Source organism: Danio rerio, chromosome 13 (genome assembly GCF_052040795.2).
Source record: "Danio rerio strain M-AB ecotype USA chromosome 13, GRCz13ab, whole genome shotgun sequence".
NCBI classification, from domain to species: Eukaryota; Metazoa; Chordata; class Actinopteri; order Cypriniformes; family Danionidae; genus Danio; species Danio rerio.
Window position 1 is genome coordinate 11,667,004 of NC_141033.1, and position 21,712 is coordinate 11,688,715.

A 21,712-nucleotide genomic window follows, 5' to 3' on the forward strand; every position below is an offset into this window, starting at 1 on the left:
GTACCGCATGGCTTTGGACTGTGGGGGAAACCGGAGCACCCGGAGGAAACCCACGCGAACGCAGGGAGATCATGCAAACTCCACACAGAAACGCCAACTGAGCCGAGGATCAAACCAGCAACGCTGTAACCATGTATAGAATAAAAACACTATGACAGTCAATGGTTGCAGTTTACAGCTTACTTCAAAATATCTTCTTTTGTGTTCAACAGAAGAAAGAAGCTCAAACAGGTGTGGAAGTGAAGGAAGAGTAAATGACCATATTTGATTGTTTAAGTGAACTGCCCCTTTGACCCCAGTGTTCATTGTCGTTATTTTGTTCAACTTAGAGAGATTTCTTGATATTCTTTAAATTTATATATGAATTTAATCAAAACAATTCATTTATTCCTAGTTAATATGCATAATTAATTATAGGTTATAATAATAACTAAAGGATTGTCATCTTTTCCACACAAATACCGTGCTCATACTCACATAAAACATTCCTGCGATAAAAAAAAAAAAAAACGTGAATAAATAAAACATATGCTGTGGAGAAAGTTGACGTGCTTAATTTTCATATTGTAATAATACAATGTTCGTGTATGGAGGATGTTTGCTCCACAAAAGCATCAGAGTGGCAGTAATGCACTGCTGTGAGGCTGGGCATAATCATGCACGCGCATTCAGCTCAGTTCACCCTCACTATCATCTGACACACACACACACACACATATATAAACGCGCACACAAAACGGGGGAGGCTGCCCATCTCTCGGGTGCTAAAGGGTTTTCTTTTTTTAACTGACGTGCGTCTACCTTCATTTCCGTTCACTACAAATATAACTTCGTCGTCTGAATGGCTGAGTCTTCGCGTGTGTTCTTGTCTTACTCTTGTGTGCTGTTCATTTGTGTCTTCTCTGGCCATAAAGCTAAACGGCAGTTAGCATAGCAGCGTCGCTACTCCCTGTGGCAGGACTAACAAAATTCAATCAATGAGAAGCCGCGTCAGGATCAGCGCTTAGATGAATCTGAACCGTTATAAACCAGCAAATGTCAAGAAGACGCAGCAAATGTGCTTACGAGCGAAAAGACGATAACGTTAGTTCCAGGTGCTGAGAAACTGAAAAGGAAAACGGAGGAGGAGAAACAGCAGCAGCAGCTGGTCGGCAGCTAAAGTGAAAGAAAAAACCCCAATCATTCCTGTGATGGCAAACGAGCCGGTTATCCTGAACGTTTATGATATGGTAAGTGCCTTGGAAACAAATATAGATAAGTCGCTTCATTTACTAAAGTGTGTAGTATTGGCGTTAGATCAGCACATCCATTGGCTGCGTGTCAAAAATCTAGCGAGCTGTCTACTTGGGTAGCATTACTACTCAGTATCGTTTGTACACAACGTTAGTCAGCTTACGAGCTTTGAGACGCAGCCAAATCAGCTTGCACTCATTTTAAAACATCTAAGTTAAGGGGATGGTTCACTCAAAAAATGAACGTTTACTGATGATTTACTCGCCCTCAGAGGGTTCCAAACATTTATGAGTTTCTTTATTCTGTTGGACAGAAAAGAAGATGTTTTGAAGTATGCTACAAATCTCAGACCATTAACTTTCATAATGGGAAAATAAATATGGAAGTCAATGATTACACGTTTGCTGTTATCTTCAAAATATCTTCTTTTGTGTTCAACAGAAGAGTTTCAAGGGTGAGTAAATGAGGATAGGGTTGATATTTTTGTGTGAATTAAGTTACTTTTTTAAAGCAATGGTCTCAAACTCAATTCCTGGAGGGCCGCATCGCTGCTAAATTAATCTCCAACCCCCTCCAACAGACACAAGAATGTTAGTCTGTAGTAGTCTTGAACACCTTGATGAGTAGATCAGCTGCGTTTGATTAGAGTTGGAGCAAAACTATGCAGAGCTGTGGCCCTCCAGGAATCCAGTTTGAGACCTAAGTTTTAAGGAAAAGAGTTTTATAAACTGAGGAAACACTTAGCAGCTTATCAGATATGACACATCCGTTTTATTTCCTTAATTAACAGTACATTTTTCCAGTCAAGTCAATACAAGGTCTATGTGTAATGGTTGCTCAAGCATGAGGAGTGAGGACGATTTCACGATCAAGAAGATTTATTAGCTTCAGAGCTAAACAGTGAACAGCTCAGCATGCCACATGGTTGAAAACATAGGCTGCGTCCGAAACAGCATACTTCCATAGTATATAGTACGCTAAAATCAGTATGCCAGCCGAGTAGTATGTCCAAATTCAAAGAATTCGAAAATCAGTATGGGAGAAATCCCCGGATGACTTACTACTTCTGGCGAGATTCTGAAGTGCACATTCTATGCACGCTGCACTATCCCATGATGCCCCACGAGCGAATTCATGAATGGAACTGAAGCGACGCAACTGACGCAGGTAGGTCACGTGACCATGACAAATTGGTGGATGTAGTACGTCTGAATTCCATTCATACTTTTTACATTCATACTGTATAGAACGTACTTTTCTAACGGCCGAGTTGTACGTTTAAATTCAAATGCAGTACCTACTGAGTAGTAGGCGGTTTCGGATGCAACCATGGTTCTCTCAACACATTCTTCTTCTACCCTTTAATAGAACCTAGAGTAACCACTAGTGCCCCCATGTGATTCAGTGGCTCAATACAAGAACATAACACTATGATTTTTTTGTAGGCTGTATTGTTTGGGATGTGACTGTCTAGCTGAAGAAGCTGTGACCCAGTTAATTCAACTGTCATTTCAATCCAGCTGTGTGATCTGAGAAAGCTGTGGAGGTGTCATTATACACATATACAGGATAAGAGAACAATTTAAAGTCAAAGTCAGATTAATCAATTCAACCACATGTACAGCGCATACAGAGAATCGGAAGTGTTACTCTCAGACCCTTTTAGTTAAAGGGATAGTTCACCCAAAAATTAAATGTTGTCATTTGCTCACCTTTCACTTGTTCAAAACCAATTTCTTCTGTTGAACACAATAAAGATATTTTGAAAACTGCTGGTAGCTGTAACCATTGACTTCCATAGTACTTTTTTCCTCAACTTATAAAACTTGATGGGTCCCAGCACTTAACATTATTCAAAATATCTTCTTTTGAGTTCAACAGAAGTAAGAATCTCATAAAGGTTTAAAGACCACACGAGGGAGAGTAAATGATGAGGTCATTAAAAATGTTGGGTAACTAACCCTTTAAATCGTATCACTTGAGTGTTTGGACTGTTGGTTAATACTCTTTGCTACAGCAGGATTGTTAGGGATGTTTCATTAGAGAAAGTTCAGTACGTTGGGCTTCAAAGAGAAAAAAACTGTAGCATGCTTCTCTGCCAAAGAAAACATTTCAAAGAACTCTGAAGAGGTGAGAATCAAGCTTTGTGTGTCAAGCAACAAACTGGACTGGAGTACTAGATGTGCTAGGAGTCAAGTGACAGGGTTTTCTTATCCTTGGCACGAGTGAGTTGATCCACTCCGGGTTTTCTATTCCCTGCACCAGCCCTTGAAGCTCCAATGATACCAATATTTACATTTTCAGGGTTTTTCCTGCATACATATGCTTTAAAGGCATAGTTCACCCAAAAACAAAAATTCTGTCATTTACTCAACATCTCACAAACCTGTTTGAGTTTATTTATTTATTGTTTGTTTAACAGTAAATAAGTTATTTAGAAAAATACTGGTAACCTATAACCACTGACTTTCATAGTATTGTTTTTTCTACCATGGAAGACAATGGTTACAGGTAACATTTTTTTGAAAGATCTTCTTTTTTGTTCAACAGAACAAAGAAATGCATAAAGATTTGAAACTGTTTGAGGGGTGAGCACATTTAAAATTTTGTTTGAACTATCCCTTTAAGGTCGTCTATAAGATGGTGTGCTTCAAAACAATGATAATCTTTGCAAGATGTATGAATTACAGTCTCTCACTTCCCTTGATACGGATCAACAATTTTGATGACATCACTCTGCACTTCAGCTCAGCTTCCTGTCAGGTCTTCTGACCAGACGAAGGCTCTCTAGAATCTGAAGCATTCCTCCCCCATACACTATTAATAGATGGTAAACCTGAGGCTGAGAACAGCCACTCATTCACCCAGCAACTGTTTTCACATTAATACAATTACAAATTTATATATATAAATAACTAAAAAAAATCTTTGCGAGTTTTGACTGAGTGCATGCTAAAATATCAGTTTGCTTTTCAAACAAACTTGTCACTTTACTACTTTATTAATATTAATGTAAAGTAATGTAATTCCCAATGTACCTGAAAGAAGACTATAAAAATTGACTGGAAATAATGACTGTACCTTCTAAGTGTCATTGATCACTGAGCGTCAATGTGAATAGTGGCCATTTAAAGATTTAGTCCGTCTCGTGTATCTCATTGACCCCTTGAAACAGGGTCATGGAAATGTATACTTTCCTAAACCTCAAAATAGCTCAACATGAGTGAATGGCCAATGTTCTCACATAAAAATAAAGACAAGAAATTTGAGCTGCTTTGAAATTTGAGCTTTTTTAAAAAAGATGTCAGGTAATCTTAATTTGGATGGAAGTTGTATCACCATAGCTTCTTAACCATGCAGGCGATTTGCAGCCCATTAAGGTGGAAATGGGAAATCTTCTTTGACAGACAAGTAGACTGTGATTTTAAAGTGTAGTTCATAATTTTGAGACTAACTTATTATGAATGTGACTTATAACCCCATAAAATCCCCGAATGACTGTGTATTGGAGCTGGACAATGTATCCTTTGAGCATCGATATGTGTGTTTCCGCAATAGTCACATCGCAAAATTTGATTGTTTATTAAAGACTAAACTTCATTATTGTTTACAATGATGGCAATGTTATTTTAAGATTCATTCAATTTGTTTACAGTTATTCTTACCAAAAAACCCTGCAAATAACTGTTTATTAAACTTTTATTTTTGCTTTTTCTTATTTATATATACTAATTTATTATATTTTATGCCGATACACTGCATAGAAAAATATTTAATTATCCCAGTTGATCTTAATGAATGTAGTCTTCCCAATAGAGCTATTCAATTCATCTGGTGAAATGATATTTTATTATATCATATAAAGTTGAAGTCAGAATTATTAGCCCCCCTTTGAATTTTTTTTCTTTTTAACATTTTCCCAAATGATGTTTAACAGAGCAACAACATTTTCACAGTATGTCTGATAATATTTTTTTTTCCGGAGAAAGTCTTATTTGTTTGATTTCATGTAGATTAAAAGCAGTTTCAAATTTTTTTAAAAAGGTCAAAAATAAGCTATATTCTTTCACGATAGTCTACAGAACAAACCATCATTATACAATAACTTGCCTAATTACCCTTACCAGCCTAGTTAATCTAATTAACTTGGTTAACATTTTAAATGTCACTTTAAGCTGTATAGAAGTGTTTCGTAATGAGTTATTAAAACTATTATGTTTAGAAATGTGTTGAAAAAAAATCTAATCTCAGTTAAACAGAAATTGGGGAAAAATGGGGGGGGGTAGCTAATAATTCAGGGGGGCTAATAATTCTGACTTCAACTGTATATCGCAAAATGTAATTGCAGCAAAACAAAATATTGCAATGTCAGATTTTTGAATTATCGTGCAGCCCTACTGTGTATGTCTTCAAAATGTAATAGCATGAATCCAAGTTTTATCAGGACTACAAGTTTGTTTGTTTGTGTTAGTTAAAATAAAAAGTCTGCTTACAGCAGTTCCCATAGGAACTTATCCATGAGAGATCTCCCACATAGTTCATGTCAGAGCTTGACGATTTTATCATCTAATCGCCGCTCTATTAGCATGAGAGTACTCTTGCTGAAAATCACACTTAGTGCCAGTAGCTGATCACAGAGAGACTAATCCCCAGTTCTGTGATGAAGGATATGTATAATAAGCTTTGAAGTAATTGAGGCCAAAGGGATAAGTGTCTCATTTCACAACCCTGAATGAGGAAGAGTTGGAGAACTGTCTGTTTCTTTCTTCTCTTTACACACACAAACACACAAACAAACACATACACACACACACACACACACACACACACACACACACACACATATACCATACACATACACAAGTTTTTGTGAATTGTGGGGACATACCAGTGTTTTAATACAGAATAAACTTACTATATCCATTTAACTTTGTAAGAAGGAAAAAATAATAACTCATTCTATATGATGTATGAGCCTTTTGAAATATGTGGACATTGGCAATGTTCTCACAAGTTCCCTATAGTTAAAGGGCTATAAAGCCCCCTTGTTTTAGCTGGGTGTTTTCACATTTCTACTTTGGAAAAATTCAGGGAAGTGGGCGTATCCAGCTTCTTTTTAGGGGGTAGTGTCGGAGGAGCAAAAGAGGGAGGGTCTTTAAAAAATTTGCATAGAGTGTCAATTTGGGCACAAGCTGATTTTCAGTGTCAAAACACACACACACACATACACACACACACACATACACACACACACACATACACACACACACAGGGGAGAAAGACAGTAACTGTTTACATGGACATCAGTAATCCATGTAAAATTATTTGACAAATTATTAAATAATGGACTTAAACTGCAGTTTGGCTCTTTCATTCAGGGAATTCATTCATGCCCCTCATGACAAACGCGATATTTGATTTGAGGAACTGCTCTAAGCATGTATTTTTGATGCAATGTTTGTTACCGCACAGCAAATGAGAGAGAAAAAAAAAAACCTCTGCCTTTCCCGAAAACTTAGATGCACTCAGCAGGTAGCGTCAAAAAGCCGTGTGTGTTATTCCCGTCACAAAATGCGGCGAAAATCCTACTCGACCGCAAGTTTGATTGTGGTGCTAACATGTTTATACTCAGTGTAATAGTTAGTTCGATACGAAAATGTGAAAAAATGAAAATAAAACCTTCACTGCAGCAAATTATAAAAGCAACACTGCGCGCTTGTTTTGGCAACACAATGCGGCGTCTCTCTGCTGTCTAAACGCTGTAACATTAATGAAGTTGCACAATAGAGCTCGCTGATTGGTTTGAACCAAGTCTTACTCATGCATTAATGCTAGGGGTGTAACGATTTATCGTTGTACGATTTATTGCGATGCAAAAATGTCTCGATATGCATCGTGGCGTTATGACGATTTGATTACGATTTGACGTCCGTTTTCTCTTATTAGTTGAGCTGTTTGCACGTGAGCTACGTTCCACCTGCTGTCGCACGTGAGTTCAGATTGCAGCAGCAGTAATGTTAGCAGACCAAGATGAGTGGAGCTGAAATAGAGGATGGCCCATCCTCTCAAAATCAGACGTCTGGCAACATTTCGGTTGTACAGTCATTGCTTTAGACTCGTCCGCTTTTTGACACGCATACTGGGTCACACATCCTAAGTTTTAAAGTCTTCACAGTGATTTACATACTTTGCACAGCTACAGGGATACCTCCTAATGGTGTTGAAAGAGTCACATACTGTATTTATAAGGTACAATTCACCCTAAAATATCATTCTGTCTTCATATAATGATGTATTGGCCGCCGCAAAATCACACATGACGTGAGCTGTTACTACAGAGGGCGGACTATGATAGACGCTCGCGTATGGCAAGCCGTTTTAACATTTAAACCTTTGATCTGACTATCCATAAATATATTTAGAGATATCTCTAATTATATTTTGACTAGTCATAATTATAATTCGACTAGTCAAAATATATTTAGAGATATCTCTAATTATATTTTGACTAGTCATAATTATAATTCGACTAGTCAAAATATAATTAGAGATATCTCTAAATGAATTTAATTAAATATGAATTAAATATATTTATGGATAGTCAGAACAAAGGTTTAAATGTTAAAACGGCTTGCCATACGCGCGCGTCTGCTTCAGTGAACAGAACCTGCAGGTTGTGACTAATAAAGTAGTAAACAACATTCAGTTTGTGGAACAGAGTGATCTTTCAGGAGCCGCGTGGGAAGTTTGAACAGCACTTAGCAGTGTAAATGAAACCGAAAACGTACACATTATTTAAACAATCATATCGCATTTTAGAGTTATGATTACGACGAGCTAACTCTTTAAAGCTAAATTTGAGTACAGAGGTACACAAAAATGCACGTCAACATGATACACTTGATAGCGCCGACATCAGCGACGCCGAAGAAATAGTAAACCTGCCTAAACTGCTGAAAAGAGTCACGACTGTCCTGTGTAATGATAAGACGGCCACCCTGTCACTCATCATGCCCAACATGAAGACAGCCATCCATAAAAACCTCTCAGACAGATACACATAAGTTCAGGATTATCTTATAGAACTGCTGATTACCTGGAAATGTAGATTTTTTTTGCACACACAAAAAACGCAAGTGACCAAGCAAAGCCTTAAGCTCTTACTGTTAAATTCAATTGAATAGAAAGCTTTTTTTTTGCACCTTTACTTAAATTGTTCCTTAATTTTGTCTCTGTCATTTCAATAATATTTTTTTAAGAAGTTTTTTAATTGTTTTATTTTCCAGAGACAGGCCTGTTTAATATATTTTCTAAAAGAAGGTTCAGTTTAACAAGTTGAAACAAAAGAAATACATAAAAAATAGTTTACTTGGTAAAATTTGCATTTCAGTTAAATTTTCAATTTTTATTCCAAATATCGTGATACATATCGAACCGTGAACACTATATCGTGATACACATCGTATCGTGAGCTGAGTGTATCGTTACACCCCTAATTAATGCAGCACACTCGGAGACGAAATAAGGCACTCCCAGGTACAGACGTCCAGTCTACATGCTGAAATACACGCTAAAATCTCATGGCCGTGATGCTGCTTCAAAAATTTATTTCAAACCGGAAGTACGAATTTGCTCAAAATAACGCAAAAATCACCAGTTTTCACTTTTTAGTGAAATATATGTGTCCTAATAGTATTTTTAGCAGTGTGGGACACATATGACTGTCAACAGCTCAAAAAATGTTTTTTGGTGTTTCGTAACCCTTTAATACTAATTTAATACCCATGTCATTATATAGATTCATGTCCTGTTATGTCACAGACACACACTTTAGATTGCCAAAATACTTACTTTGCATTGAATTTTAGGACTGCATTGAATATACTATAAATATAGGCTTGGTTTTAATATGTTTTACCGTAAACAGAGTTTAAAGTCTAAATAGAGTCTAAAATGTTTTGAGTTAACACACATACACCTGCCCATAGACCTTCACTTCATTGAGTTTAGGACAGTGGTGCACCTACATAGATGGATTAAAAGACCAGATATTGATGGGAATGTGATTTTTCTTATCTTGAGACCAAAACTCATCTTCATATCTGGTGAAAACAAGACATTAGCTTTTGTTTAGTGCAATGTTTATAATGCCATAAAGTGGATATCTAGCAGTCAGCTGGTTCAGTGACATTATTTACTGTTGACACATAATCAATAGGGGACATCTGGCAGATACGTCCTCAAACAACAGACTTGTTAATGAGATGTGTTTGGGTGCAAGCATAAAGGTTTTTTTAAGCGTCACGTTGCCTGTTTGTACATGATCCGCATGTTACTTTGTTTAATTTTGCAGAGAATTTGCTTTGAAAAAACTAAAATATATTATGAATGTTTTAGTTGGTATGTAGCTGACTTATGACTAGGCCCACATGGAATCTGCGTATGCAGAAATGCGCAGATTTTTAGCCCGTCAATGATTCCGTTTATTTACTTATATTAATTTACACATTTATTCAGTTTTGTTGTTGTTGTTGTTTTTTAATAAATTTTAGTAATATAATTGACTAATATGAAAATATTTATATGATTTATTATTTACAATACAGTTTGTAAAGTAACATTTTCTGTCTTTTTAGTAGATATATTAAATGAGAGACTTGCTTTTTTTTACCAAATAAAGTGGATCTAATTGGATTTGCATTATAAACATTAAATACAAGTTGAAAATGTATTACTTTTTATTTCATATTAAGGTTTTAGTTATGATACTCCCAAAATCACTGCATAAATCTGCAGATCTTTAACAAAATTATGTGCAGAAATAGCAAAAAAAAATGTCCACAGACTCTGTTGGTCCTACTTGTGACTCATGAAATATCTCTAAAGATGAAATCAAATAACGTATAAAACTATTAGATGAAATTTATTGATAGGCCTGTCACAATAATCAAATTATGGACTTATAGCACAACCCATGCATTTGACTTCAATCATTTTTGATGCAATATATATCGCCCATACATAAAAAACAATTCTAGCAACATTTTAGCTGATTGTGCTACATCTCTAGCTCTATTGGAGGAGTCAGTGTCAGTATGATTAAACACTTTAGTATTTACTATAGTATTTTTTTACGTAGGTGTCTGACTTAAAATAGATCTAGTAGCAGATATTGAAGCCTCTGTTATTTATTACCCTGCACTTTTGTTTTACTTTTTTTTTTTTTAATTTGTTTTTACATTCTGATACCAATACCTTATTAAATTGTTAAAATTACTATAATTAAATCAAATATTCTGAACACATAAAATAATATGTGTTCTTTTGAAAGTGTTCTTGCATTGTGATGATAGTAGGTGCGTCCCACATCACATAATTATGCACTAATCTATGCCATTTTGTAGTATAAATCCGCTTGTTAAGTGCTTCCGGGTCCAGGCGCTCTATTCAACTGAATGGGGAGACTCATGAAATGGTAATAATAGACGTTTACAAAGCGATTTAATGCTTTCGAAAATCACGATCGCAGTATATATGTCCATGCCTAATATCCGATGGCCAGAAAGTGACACATTTTTTTATAAATTGTTAAATTTTTGTTATTTGTTATGCAGCAAGCCAAGAGATTGTTGTGTGCACTATGATTTTATATAAAATTAACTTTAATGTGTGATAGGAATAAAACGTGATCATAAACGAATGATTTCTCCACTCAAATGAATGGAGGCTTGGACCTGGAAACAGTATTACATACGTCACAAACACGTCACCACTTAACAAGCGTATAGTGTAACTAGTGAGTTGAAACTCTAAAAAGAACACATGAAAAACTCTAAAAAGAAAGTGCACTTTTTTATGTTGGACACTTCACGCACTCATCAGCCGCTGCTTTGCTCATGTGGTGGAAGGGCGGAGCTTTCAGGCGTTGATGTTGGATTACTTTATTCATTTTGGATTGTGAAAGCAAAATTGACCTACGAGAGTGATTTATAGCACCTCCCGATGGTGAATGCAGTTATGCTCATGGCAGGTATTATTTAGTAGTTTGGTCATTTATTGTGCTACATTGGCGACCGTTAAACGTCATCAGTCAAACGAAATTTTGAAATTTTGTTTAGTAAATAAAACATTATTGTTCCATTTGGGACGAACTACATTCATATACTATGCTGTTGAGTGTGTAAGTGCATAAGTGTATAGTGTGCCATTTGGGATGCAGCATCTATATTGTCATTCTGGTGGCATAAAATAATGAGTGGCATAAAATGGTCTTAAAAGGACAAAAATATAACTTTTCACCATCTATTTTGGTGCAAAATATCGTACAACAAAAACAGATATCGTGATAGGCCTAGTTATTGGTTCCATCCAGACAAAACTACATTTCAGGTTTATTGCAAGATATAAGCAAAAATTCAAAGCCATAGGGAAGACGACAAGTAAACGTAATTCACTGTGATTGGTGGGACAGAGGAAAGGAACTAGTCTTATGAAAAATTGCGAAAATAGAGAACTGTAAATTTAAATGGTATCTTTTGACATTTTTATAGTTAAAATTTAAATATGCGACAATTTTGAAATCCAATTATAATATAGCAAAATATGAAAGCAAACACTTACGAACAATAATGTCACCACTAATGACAAAATAGCTGAGGAATATACACAAGACAGATGTAAACATCAACGAATTGTTGGTCTGACAGAGACGTGAGGGTTTTAAATGCCTGAAAAACAGCTACAGGTGCAGTATATGGATCACAAGTGCCCACAGTTTACAGTTTGTGATCATATCTCGGTTTTGTTCTGTTGATATGTGATTCAAATTTTTGTAGTTTGAAGCAGATGGAAATATATACAAGGAGATGCTAATGTAGCTGGCGTTATTTTTTTTCAAGCCAGGTCTCTGCACAGGTCACATGATTAAGTCCTAATGATAGATTTTAGTTTCAGATCCCCAAAACGGCTGCCCAGAGGCGTTGCAATTAATGCTGCTTTCAGGCTCATCTTAAAAGACACTTTGGTTTTACACATCCTTTACCCTTTGGTGTTTATTAAATATTCTGTTTTAATAAAGCTTGTAGCTGCTCATAATTGTTTGTTAGTACTGTATATGTGATTCTATTTTAAGTTCATAATTAATAAAGGTTTATTATGGAGAATCAAAATCTGCTGAGAAAAGACCTATTGTTAACAGCCTTTGTGGATTTGAGCGTTTACATTTGTTTATTTAGAGTTAGGGTTAGGGTTATAGGATAAATGAGGATAAAAGAAGCACTTCAAATCATCAGAGAATAGCAGTATGTAAATTAGGGCTGCACGATATTGAAAAAAATTGACATTGCAACATTTTGGTTTTCTGCAATATGAATAAAATTTTACCAGATGGTTTAAAAGTGCAGTATATAAGTATGACATCCAGTGGTTAAACTAGGTATTGCACTCTTGGATTAAAACAAACACAAGTGCAGGTTGCCAGATTAATGATAGGAGCGAGTCTGATGATCAGGCCTATAGATAGAAAGAATATTTTCCATATTTAAATGAGTTGTCCTAACCAACTCCTCGAGTTGATATATTAAAACCAGCTTTTATTTCTCATAGGTTACAGTGTAACCTGCTCACCTAATGTTTGTTTGTAATATTTATATAATTTACTAATTAATAACCTCATGTTGAACTGAATCGGTCTCATTTTAGAGTCTGCTACTGTCCACCAGAGGTTGCATTTTGGTCACAAACACATGCTTTCAGAGCCTTTCTGAAAGAATAAAATATACTGTTTTCCACCAAGGCAACCCGGGAACTAAAATATAATTAGCTAAACTGGCATTAGGCGGGTTAAAATTACCAAAACAAAGACAGCGTTCTGGCAGGAAAAACACGTTTTCAAAGCAGAATATCTAACTTCAGCATTGTTTTTCAGATAAACATGTATGTTCAATTGGCATGTTTTTTAAATATCTGTAAACATTGGTATATTTATGCTTTTAGAAGAGTCAAAAACTTGTATACAGAACCTTTAATAGCACTATTTTGAAAAGAAATCTTGAGTTTAGACTGATTGTGGTGATTTTGTAAGGCTGTGAATCAAGGATGAAAAAAATAAACAAACTGCATGCAAAAATAAATGCAATAAAGCCATGAAAAAAATAGAACAAACAACTTTATGGTTTTTCGGAGAGTCAATCAGTATTCATGTAATGAAATCAATAATCAAACGTAATGTAAAATGTAAAATAACACTGCATCGACTTCATTGTATTAATAATTCAGTAGAAAGTTACAAATGTTGTACATTTTTGTGCCCGAATGCTTTTAAACTTTTTTGAAATGCCTTTTAATCGCATGCAAAGGATAACAGTTCACTTTGTTTTGGTTCATCTTTGCAGTGACTCAACAACTCTCATTCTCAAATTTCTAGTCAACTATAATAATCCAAACTCCATTAATTTTTTTTTTTTGGCTTAGTTCCTTAATTAATCTGGGGTTGCCACAGCAGAATGAACCGCCAACTTATCCAGCATATGCTTTATCCAGCGGGTGCTCTTCCAACTGCGACCCATCACGGGGAAACACCCATATACACTCATTTACACACATACACTACGGACAATTAAGCTTACCCAATTCACCTATAGCGCATGTCTTTGGACTTGTGAGGGAAACCGGAGCACCCGAAGAAACTCATGCAAACATGGGGAGAACATGTAAACTGCACAGAAACGCCAACTGACCCAGCCGGGGCTTGAACCAGCAACCTACTTGCTGTAAGGCGATTGTGCTAACCTTTGCTCCACCATGCTGCTAATCCAAACTCAACACTGCATATTCTGCAATGTGACTATTGCGGACACGCACATTATAATATTGATTCTACAATATATTGTGCATCCCTAATGTAAATGCTTTTACAAGTTTAAGTTACATTTTAATTTTTATTTATTTAATTTTGTTCTTCCTATAGCCTACGGAAAGCGAGAGAGTGTGTCCTACAGGTGGTTTGTCAAGCCCACTCACCTGTGTGGAGCGCACTCAGAATTGCACAATTTTTTTTTTTTAATTTGGAAAGTGCATACAGAGAGAGAAGTGTGTGTCCTCCAGGTGGTAACCACTAAACTCTGAACAAAACAGTAGCCTAGTCGATGTTTTAAGCACTTTTACCATTTGACTTTGTGAGTGAGACTTGTTTGGTTTCCTTCTAGTACTGGATCAATGAGTTCACTTCCTCTCTGGGAATCGGAGTCTTTCACTCAGGAATTGAGATCTACGGCAGAGGTAAGACTCATGTTATGACTCAGACACAAATGAGTCAAGCTGTTTAAGAATCCAGTGTTTAACTTCCATGACTGTAACAGAGAAAGCGGGTGGGGGTGTCTAAATATGACTAAACCTCACATCATCATGATCTGTTGATGCAACAAGAAAAGACCTTGACATTTTGTACAGTTTTTGCCTCCATTGGCATCCAGTTTATTTAGAAGAGGATATGATTTATTTGGCAGATCTAAAGAGTTTGCATTGGCATTCTTGAATGTTGTCTGTGCGAACAAAATGACTGATGGAGCACACAGCCTTACAGGTTATGTTTATATCTGTGGATGTGCGTTTTATTTTTTTTAAGTAGATTTCTTATGTATATTTATATAGCACATTTATTGTGTACATATACCCAAAGCACTTCACTATCATGAGGGGGGTCTCTCCACACCAACACCAGTGTGTAGCATCCACTTGGATAATGCGATGGCAGCCACAGGAAAACGGCGCCAGTGCGCTCACCACTCACCAGCTATTGGTGGAGTAAAGAGACAGTGATACAGCCAATTCGATGGATGGGGATAATTGGAAAGCCATGATGAGTAGGCTGATGGGGGGAATTTGGCCAGGACACCGGGGTTAAAAATCCCATGGCACTTCTTGTAATGACCACAGAGAGTCAGGATCTCAGTTTAACGTCTCATTCAGAAGACGGCGCTCGCTGACAGTGTAGACCAGGGGTCACCAACATGGCCCGCCAGGTTCACATGAGTTGCCCGTGGGCCTGTTCTAAAAATAGCTCACCATAGCACCACATATAAGTAAAATGCATCTAATATTTTTATAGGTATTATTTTTAAATCACACTTGCATTGGTGTAAATTTGAAAATTACTTAAAGTTATATGTAAAAAAAAACAACTTTAAAAACATTTTCAGGCAAATGAAGTGTTGCATATTGATATTTATCTAACTTGTTAAATCATTGTTGACAACTACTGTGAGAAATCATTAACATGATCAATGTCTTCCCATAGATGAGTATTATTAATTATTAATAATAACAGATAGTTAAAAGTAAATTAAGAAAAATGTGTGATTTAATAACTGGTAGCCCTTCACACATATCGGTTCCCAAGAAGTAGCTCTCAGTTTCCAAAAGGTTGGTGACCGCTGGTATAGACCATTTCAATGTGATCATGTCATTGGCCCATGAACATTTCCTGGTTGTTATCAAACTATTTCTTAACTGTAATGAGGCAATTCAATTATAACTTATGGTTTAAACAGCCATCATAATGTTATTTATCAGTACATGGCTCTTTTTGGATTATCGAAAGCTATAGAAATTAAAAATTAAAACAGGAATTATGTTAGGACCATTGTTTTTGTTTACATCCCTCAAAATGGTCTGTAGCATCCCCTTCACTTTACTGGGGAATTAGGACTCTCACCGACCACAGGTTGAGCAACTCCTGCTGACCTCACTAGCACCACTTTCAACAGCAACTTCGTTTTCCCATGTGGTCTCCCGTCCAGGCACTGACCAGACTCAGCCATGCTTGGCTTCAGTGAGTAACCTGTCTAAGGCTGCAGTGTAATACATGATTTGAATTGCACTACTGGCACCAGCATAAGATACTGACCAACCAAGTTCACCATTGGCTCAAATAGCCAGATAAATATCTGACCTATCGCATATTACCATAGCAGGCATCTGAATTACAGTTTATTGGCTATAAATAAATGTTAATTTACATTGTTATACTGTCAAAATTATTAGCTGCTGTGTGAAGTTATTTCAGTAATATGCTTTTAAAGTATTTTTGTCAACATAATAGTTTTAATAATTATTTTTTTTATTTGATGACAAATAAATGATGACATGATGACAGAATATATTATTTGACTAAGCATTCAGCTTAAAATGCAATTTATTGGTTAACTAAAAAGGTATGGTTAATTAGACAAGGCATTGGATAACAGCCAATCAGAAAAGCTGGCTAAAAATATGGACTGTAGTAACTTAAAAAATAAGAAAATTATTTTTAGTTTCAAAACAAACTAAAATACATAACTTTCACTAGTGAAAAATATATAATGTGAAATAGTTCATAATAAGAATTTTCTTGCTCTGATCTGGGTGGGGCCAAGTCGGAGCGGTCTCTCTAATCCCCTGGGCTCTGCATTGGTTGGGGAAATTCCAAATTGAACCAAAACAAATGATTATAATTGGCTTAAGATTAGCAATGAAAAAATCAGGAAATGCAACTAGCAGAACCTGGGAATAATAAATAAAAAAATTCTAATAAAATAATAATTTTCTTGCTCTGGTAAACATCATATATCATATCTGAATATCATAGGAGGGCTGAATATATATTGAAGTAATAAATGATATAGCTTCTGTATTTTAACAGGCAAAGTAGATTTGAAAGAGAATTTCAGTCTATTTCTCATGCAGTTTTTGACAGCTGGCTTCCTGCATTTCATGTCAGTACCGCATGTGTGTTAAATCTTTTGAAAAATTGTACTAGGAAGATTTGAAAGTGCACACAAATGATCAAATGTCTACAGTATTACGATAACATCTCTATGTAAAAGCATATCGTGGAGACATTTCAATCGTGCTTTCTCATTCATTGCAGAATTTGCCTATGGAGGACATCCTTATCCTTTTTCAGGTATATTTGAGATAACGCCCGGCGACGCCACAGAACTCGGAGAGACATTCAAATTCAAGTGAGTCATGATATTAATCTCTCGACCGATCAGACTGAAAGCGTACGTCTGTAAAACCTCTTCCTCTCTCACACTTTCTGCTCGGTTCTCAGAGAAGCCATTGTTTTGGGGAGCACAGACTTCACAGAAGAGGATGTGGAGAGAATTGTGGAAGAAATGGGGAAGGAATATAAGGGGAACGCCTACCATCTCATGCACAAGAACTGCAATCACTTTTCCTCAGCCCTATCTGAGGTAAGCAAAATCAAGTTTATACACTACTGGAACGGTAAGATAAAAAAAAAAATTTAAAGAAGCCTATTTGGATGACCAAGACTGTTGTAATTATTATTACTACTACTACTAGTTGTTGTTGTTGTTGTTATTACTATTATTATGATTATTATTATACTGCAACTTTAAATGACTGAAATTAAATGTAGTCCTGTGATTTAAAGCTGCATTTTCAGCATCGCTACTCCATGATCATCTTCTGCTCAAGCATTTATCGTTGTTGTCAGTGTTGTTAAAAAATGTTGGGATGCTTCATATTTTTGTGGAATATGTTATACAGTAATATTTTACAGTGAAATATATTTAATGTATTTATAAAGACACATTAAATTGTTCATTAGTGAAAGTAAAGACATTTATAATGTAAACATGCATACAGTTGAATGCTGAATTATTAGCCCTCCTGAATTATTAGTTTAATTTCCCTCAATTTCTGCTTTAAGAGAAAGCAGACTTTTTCAAAACATTTCTAAGCATAATAGTTTTTAATTACTTATTTCTAAAAACTTATTTATTTTATCTTTGCCATGATGACAGTAAATCATATTTTACTAGATATTTTTCAAGATACTAGTATTCAGCTAAAAGTGACATTTTAAAGGTTTAACTAGGTTAATTAGGCAAGTTAGGGTAATTAGATAAGTCATTGTATAACAGTGGTCTATTCTGTAAACCAGTGGTCCCTAACCACCGGGCCGCAGACCGGTACAGGTCCGTGGAACAATTGGTACCAGGCCACATAAGAAATCATAAATTATTTCTGTAGAAAAAATTCCCCCCGCTACTTGGTTTCTTCCACCCCCCTCCTCCCCCCATCTCATGTGAAATGGACTATGCCAAAATCCACCACGGAGTGGGAAAAACAATCACTACAATTTTAAACGATCACTAGAAGTTTAAAGTTATAAAACGGGTATTATAGAGTCGAAATCAGCAGAGTATTTAAGGATTGTGCATATATGTGTGCGTGCATCGCTAAGTAAGTTTCTGAAATCATTGCAATATGTATCTATATGGAGTTTCACATAATCATACTCATTAGGGCTGTAACATGCCAATGCATACATTTAATTCGGCTATACAGTTGTATTATTGTTAATATGTTCGTCAGTTGAAATGTTTGGCACAGATGTTATGTATTTGATGCATATAAACCTTGATTAGAACTCAATCAGACAGCGATAATGCAACTAGCGCATACGCACTGAGTTGTTCATGATTAACCTGGATTAACCTGGTTCATGTGAAGACCCATTGAAGAGCCGTTTTTTGAAATAAATGAAATACATGCTTTTAATTTGAATTTTCTTTTAAACATAGAACTTAAAAACTATTTGAATTTGTCAGTTTCTACAAAACTATGAAGCAGGAAAAAATATTTGAATATTGACAATGTTAAGATAATTGTTCACAGCAAAACAACAAATCAGAATATTATAATGACTTCTGAAGGATTGTGTGACCCTAAATCTGCTTTTGAATTTCAGTATTAAAGCATGAAAATCATAAATAGGTATTTTTATTACTGTGTTTATTGTATTTTTGATCTAATAAATGCATCCTTGCTGAGAAGCAACTTCAAAACAATAATAAAAATATATTTTTAAACTTTTGATCAGTAGTGTTCATTAGTTTTGTCAGAAAGAGCAGGGTTCACGTTTCTTGGAATTTCTGGAATATAAAATAGTTTTAAAAGGTCTATTTCAGATAAATAAATTTAGTGATCTTGTATACTATTATATATATCAGTGGTTCTCAAACTTTTTTCACCACGTACCACCTCAGAAAAAATTGTCTCTTCAAGTACCACCATAATGACTGGTATTGAAATACATAAGCCTAATTAAGCGACTACAGCTCTGCACAGTTTACAAACGTGGCAGATTTATTCTTATTATGAATATTTATTATTGTCAGCCACTTTAAACATAATAAATAGTTTGATCAGTTAGGATATATTTTATAAGGATGTGATGTGAAAACAGTATGCGAGAAGTACCCAGATGGCCTACTTCCGGCAAGATTCTGAAGTGTGCATCTGATGGACACAATGCTATCCCATGATGTACTGTGAGAGAATTCATGAATGGGAGTGATGTAACTGGAGCAGGTAGGTCACATGATGATGACAAAATGACAGATATAGTATGTATAGTAGTACATTTATATTCAAATGCAGCACCTACTGAGTAGTAGACTATTTCGGACGCAGCCTTGTCCTCTTAAACACACCTGATTCAGATCATTAGCTTGTTAACAGAGAGATCCATGAGCTGATCCTTGTGTGTCAAATAAGAGAAGCAGCGGAATTGAGAACTGCTTTAGAGTGACCCTAAAGGAGTAAAAAAAAAACTCACAATCTTCCCTTACGTCTCCACCAGATCCTTTGTGGTCGAGAGATCCCACGCTGGGTAAACCGGCTGGCCTACTTCAGCTCCTGTGTGCCCTTCCTGCAGAGCTGCCTGCCAAAGGAGTGGTTGACTCCTGCTGCGCTGCAGTCCAGCGTCAGTCAGGAGCTCCAGGGGGAACTGGAGGAGGCAGAAGATGCTGCGGCTTCAGCCTCCACACCCACCTGCGCCGTGGCTCCCGCTCCAAGACCAGCCCGACACCAGCCGCGCCGATGAGCCTTCCATCACACGCCATTCCTGGATCGAGCTGAACCACCGTTTGTGCTGCCAACAAACCCTCACTTCTCCTCCTCCTGACACACACTAGCGGTTCACCAGATGGAAAAACCTCCCTCTGTGTTCAGTGCTTTACTTCAAGTGAGCGTTACAGGCCTGCAATCCTTTATCAGTGTTTTCAACTCAACCTTATTTTGGCCTTTTATCTTATTTTAAAAACTCAGGACTTGAACACCACGGCTCTGTTCAATCACTTTGGGTTTTTTTTTTACGATGGATTGGCTTGCTAGCCTCTTACTCCTACAGAAAGCGCCTAATCAGTGACTTTGTATTTTTTAAATGGAGATTGTCTGTTTACAGATTTCCTGCGTTCCAGTCGGTGTATGATTGTGGTGTTGTGTGCGGATTTTAAAAGCCAAATCTCCACACTTTTGTATGGACACACACACACACACAGTTATGCCGCGGTGTGGTGACTGTGCCTGAAGATTTTTACCGTTACGTGCTCAGAGAGCTCTGCACTCTTTCTCTACAGTTCTCTACCTGTTCAGTCTGCTCCAGAGTGTGTGCAGACTTCATATCCTACGAGACCTTCCTCGGATGTTTTACACCTTTTTAGTTTTTAGAGTCTTCTATGTATTTGAGACGACATTTGTATTGCATTTTATGATTATTAAAGAAACTATACAAGCCTCTGTTTTTCAAACTAGACTCTTTCTGAAATTGTTGTCTAGCGGATACAAAGCCATTCACTTTGAAAAATAATTTGTCATTATTTAAAAGTCTCAAGAAATTAAAACTAAAGTTTTTCGATGTTAGTATCAGTCATAGATATATACACTAGAGATCGCATATTGACCCTGAGCATGCGTCAATAGCGCCGCCACATTGGTACAGTGCTCCCAGGACAAATGTCATTCAACCGCACTAGACAAGACAGTGTTATTATGTGAAGATGCGGGACTTTAGCGCTGTCTACAGGTGTAGTAACGAGCAAACAAATTAAACAAAGCACAAAGGCAGAACATTTCATAGGTAATATTATGTTTTTTTTCTGTTTTTGTATGTTCTGAACTTTTGTGCTAATCAGGTAACGTTATTGAGGATAACAGTCGCTTACTGCATTCACCATACGGCAAAGCAGCTCCAACTCGCACTAAACACTCGGCTTATGCTAGTTTTGTTGAATAAAATCAGCAAACAATGCAAAAGAAATATGACGACGAGATGCTGCGCTGCCAGAAACTTGTATTATTGTCGCCTAACGTTAGTGAAAGAGTCGTTCGGGGAGATTCATTCACAAACGAATCACTCCCTCCGTCAGTATGATAAGTGAAAGCAGGAGAGCAGGTGTGTTTCAGGACACGCATTAGATTAAATTTAACAGGGAGGGTGAATAGTACATTTCTGTACACACAAACACAAGCTTTTTGTCAGGAATGCCTGTGCGATCACTGATCCATCAATGTAGAAAAGTGATGTAAAATTATAATTTTCGGAATTAGAAAAAAAAAATTACATACTAACATCCAGAAAAACTCCCGATCACAGATATATGTGCATATGTGTATATCTCTGGCT

At 36.3% G+C, this 21,712-nt stretch overlaps 1 protein-coding gene across 1 annotated transcript; it reads left to right on the forward strand.

Moving 5' to 3' along the window:
* Positions 1-709: 709 nt before the first annotated feature.
* desi2 (desumoylating isopeptidase 2) lies at positions 710-20,823 on the forward strand. The gene is given in 5 exon segments (NM_001003532.1): positions 710-1,229; positions 14,439-14,511; positions 17,141-17,234; positions 17,327-17,468; positions 19,889-20,823. Coding segments are annotated over 5 exon segments (591 nt in total). The 5' UTR covers positions 710-1,190; the 3' UTR covers positions 20,132-20,823.
* Positions 20,824-21,712: the final 889 nt, after the last annotated feature.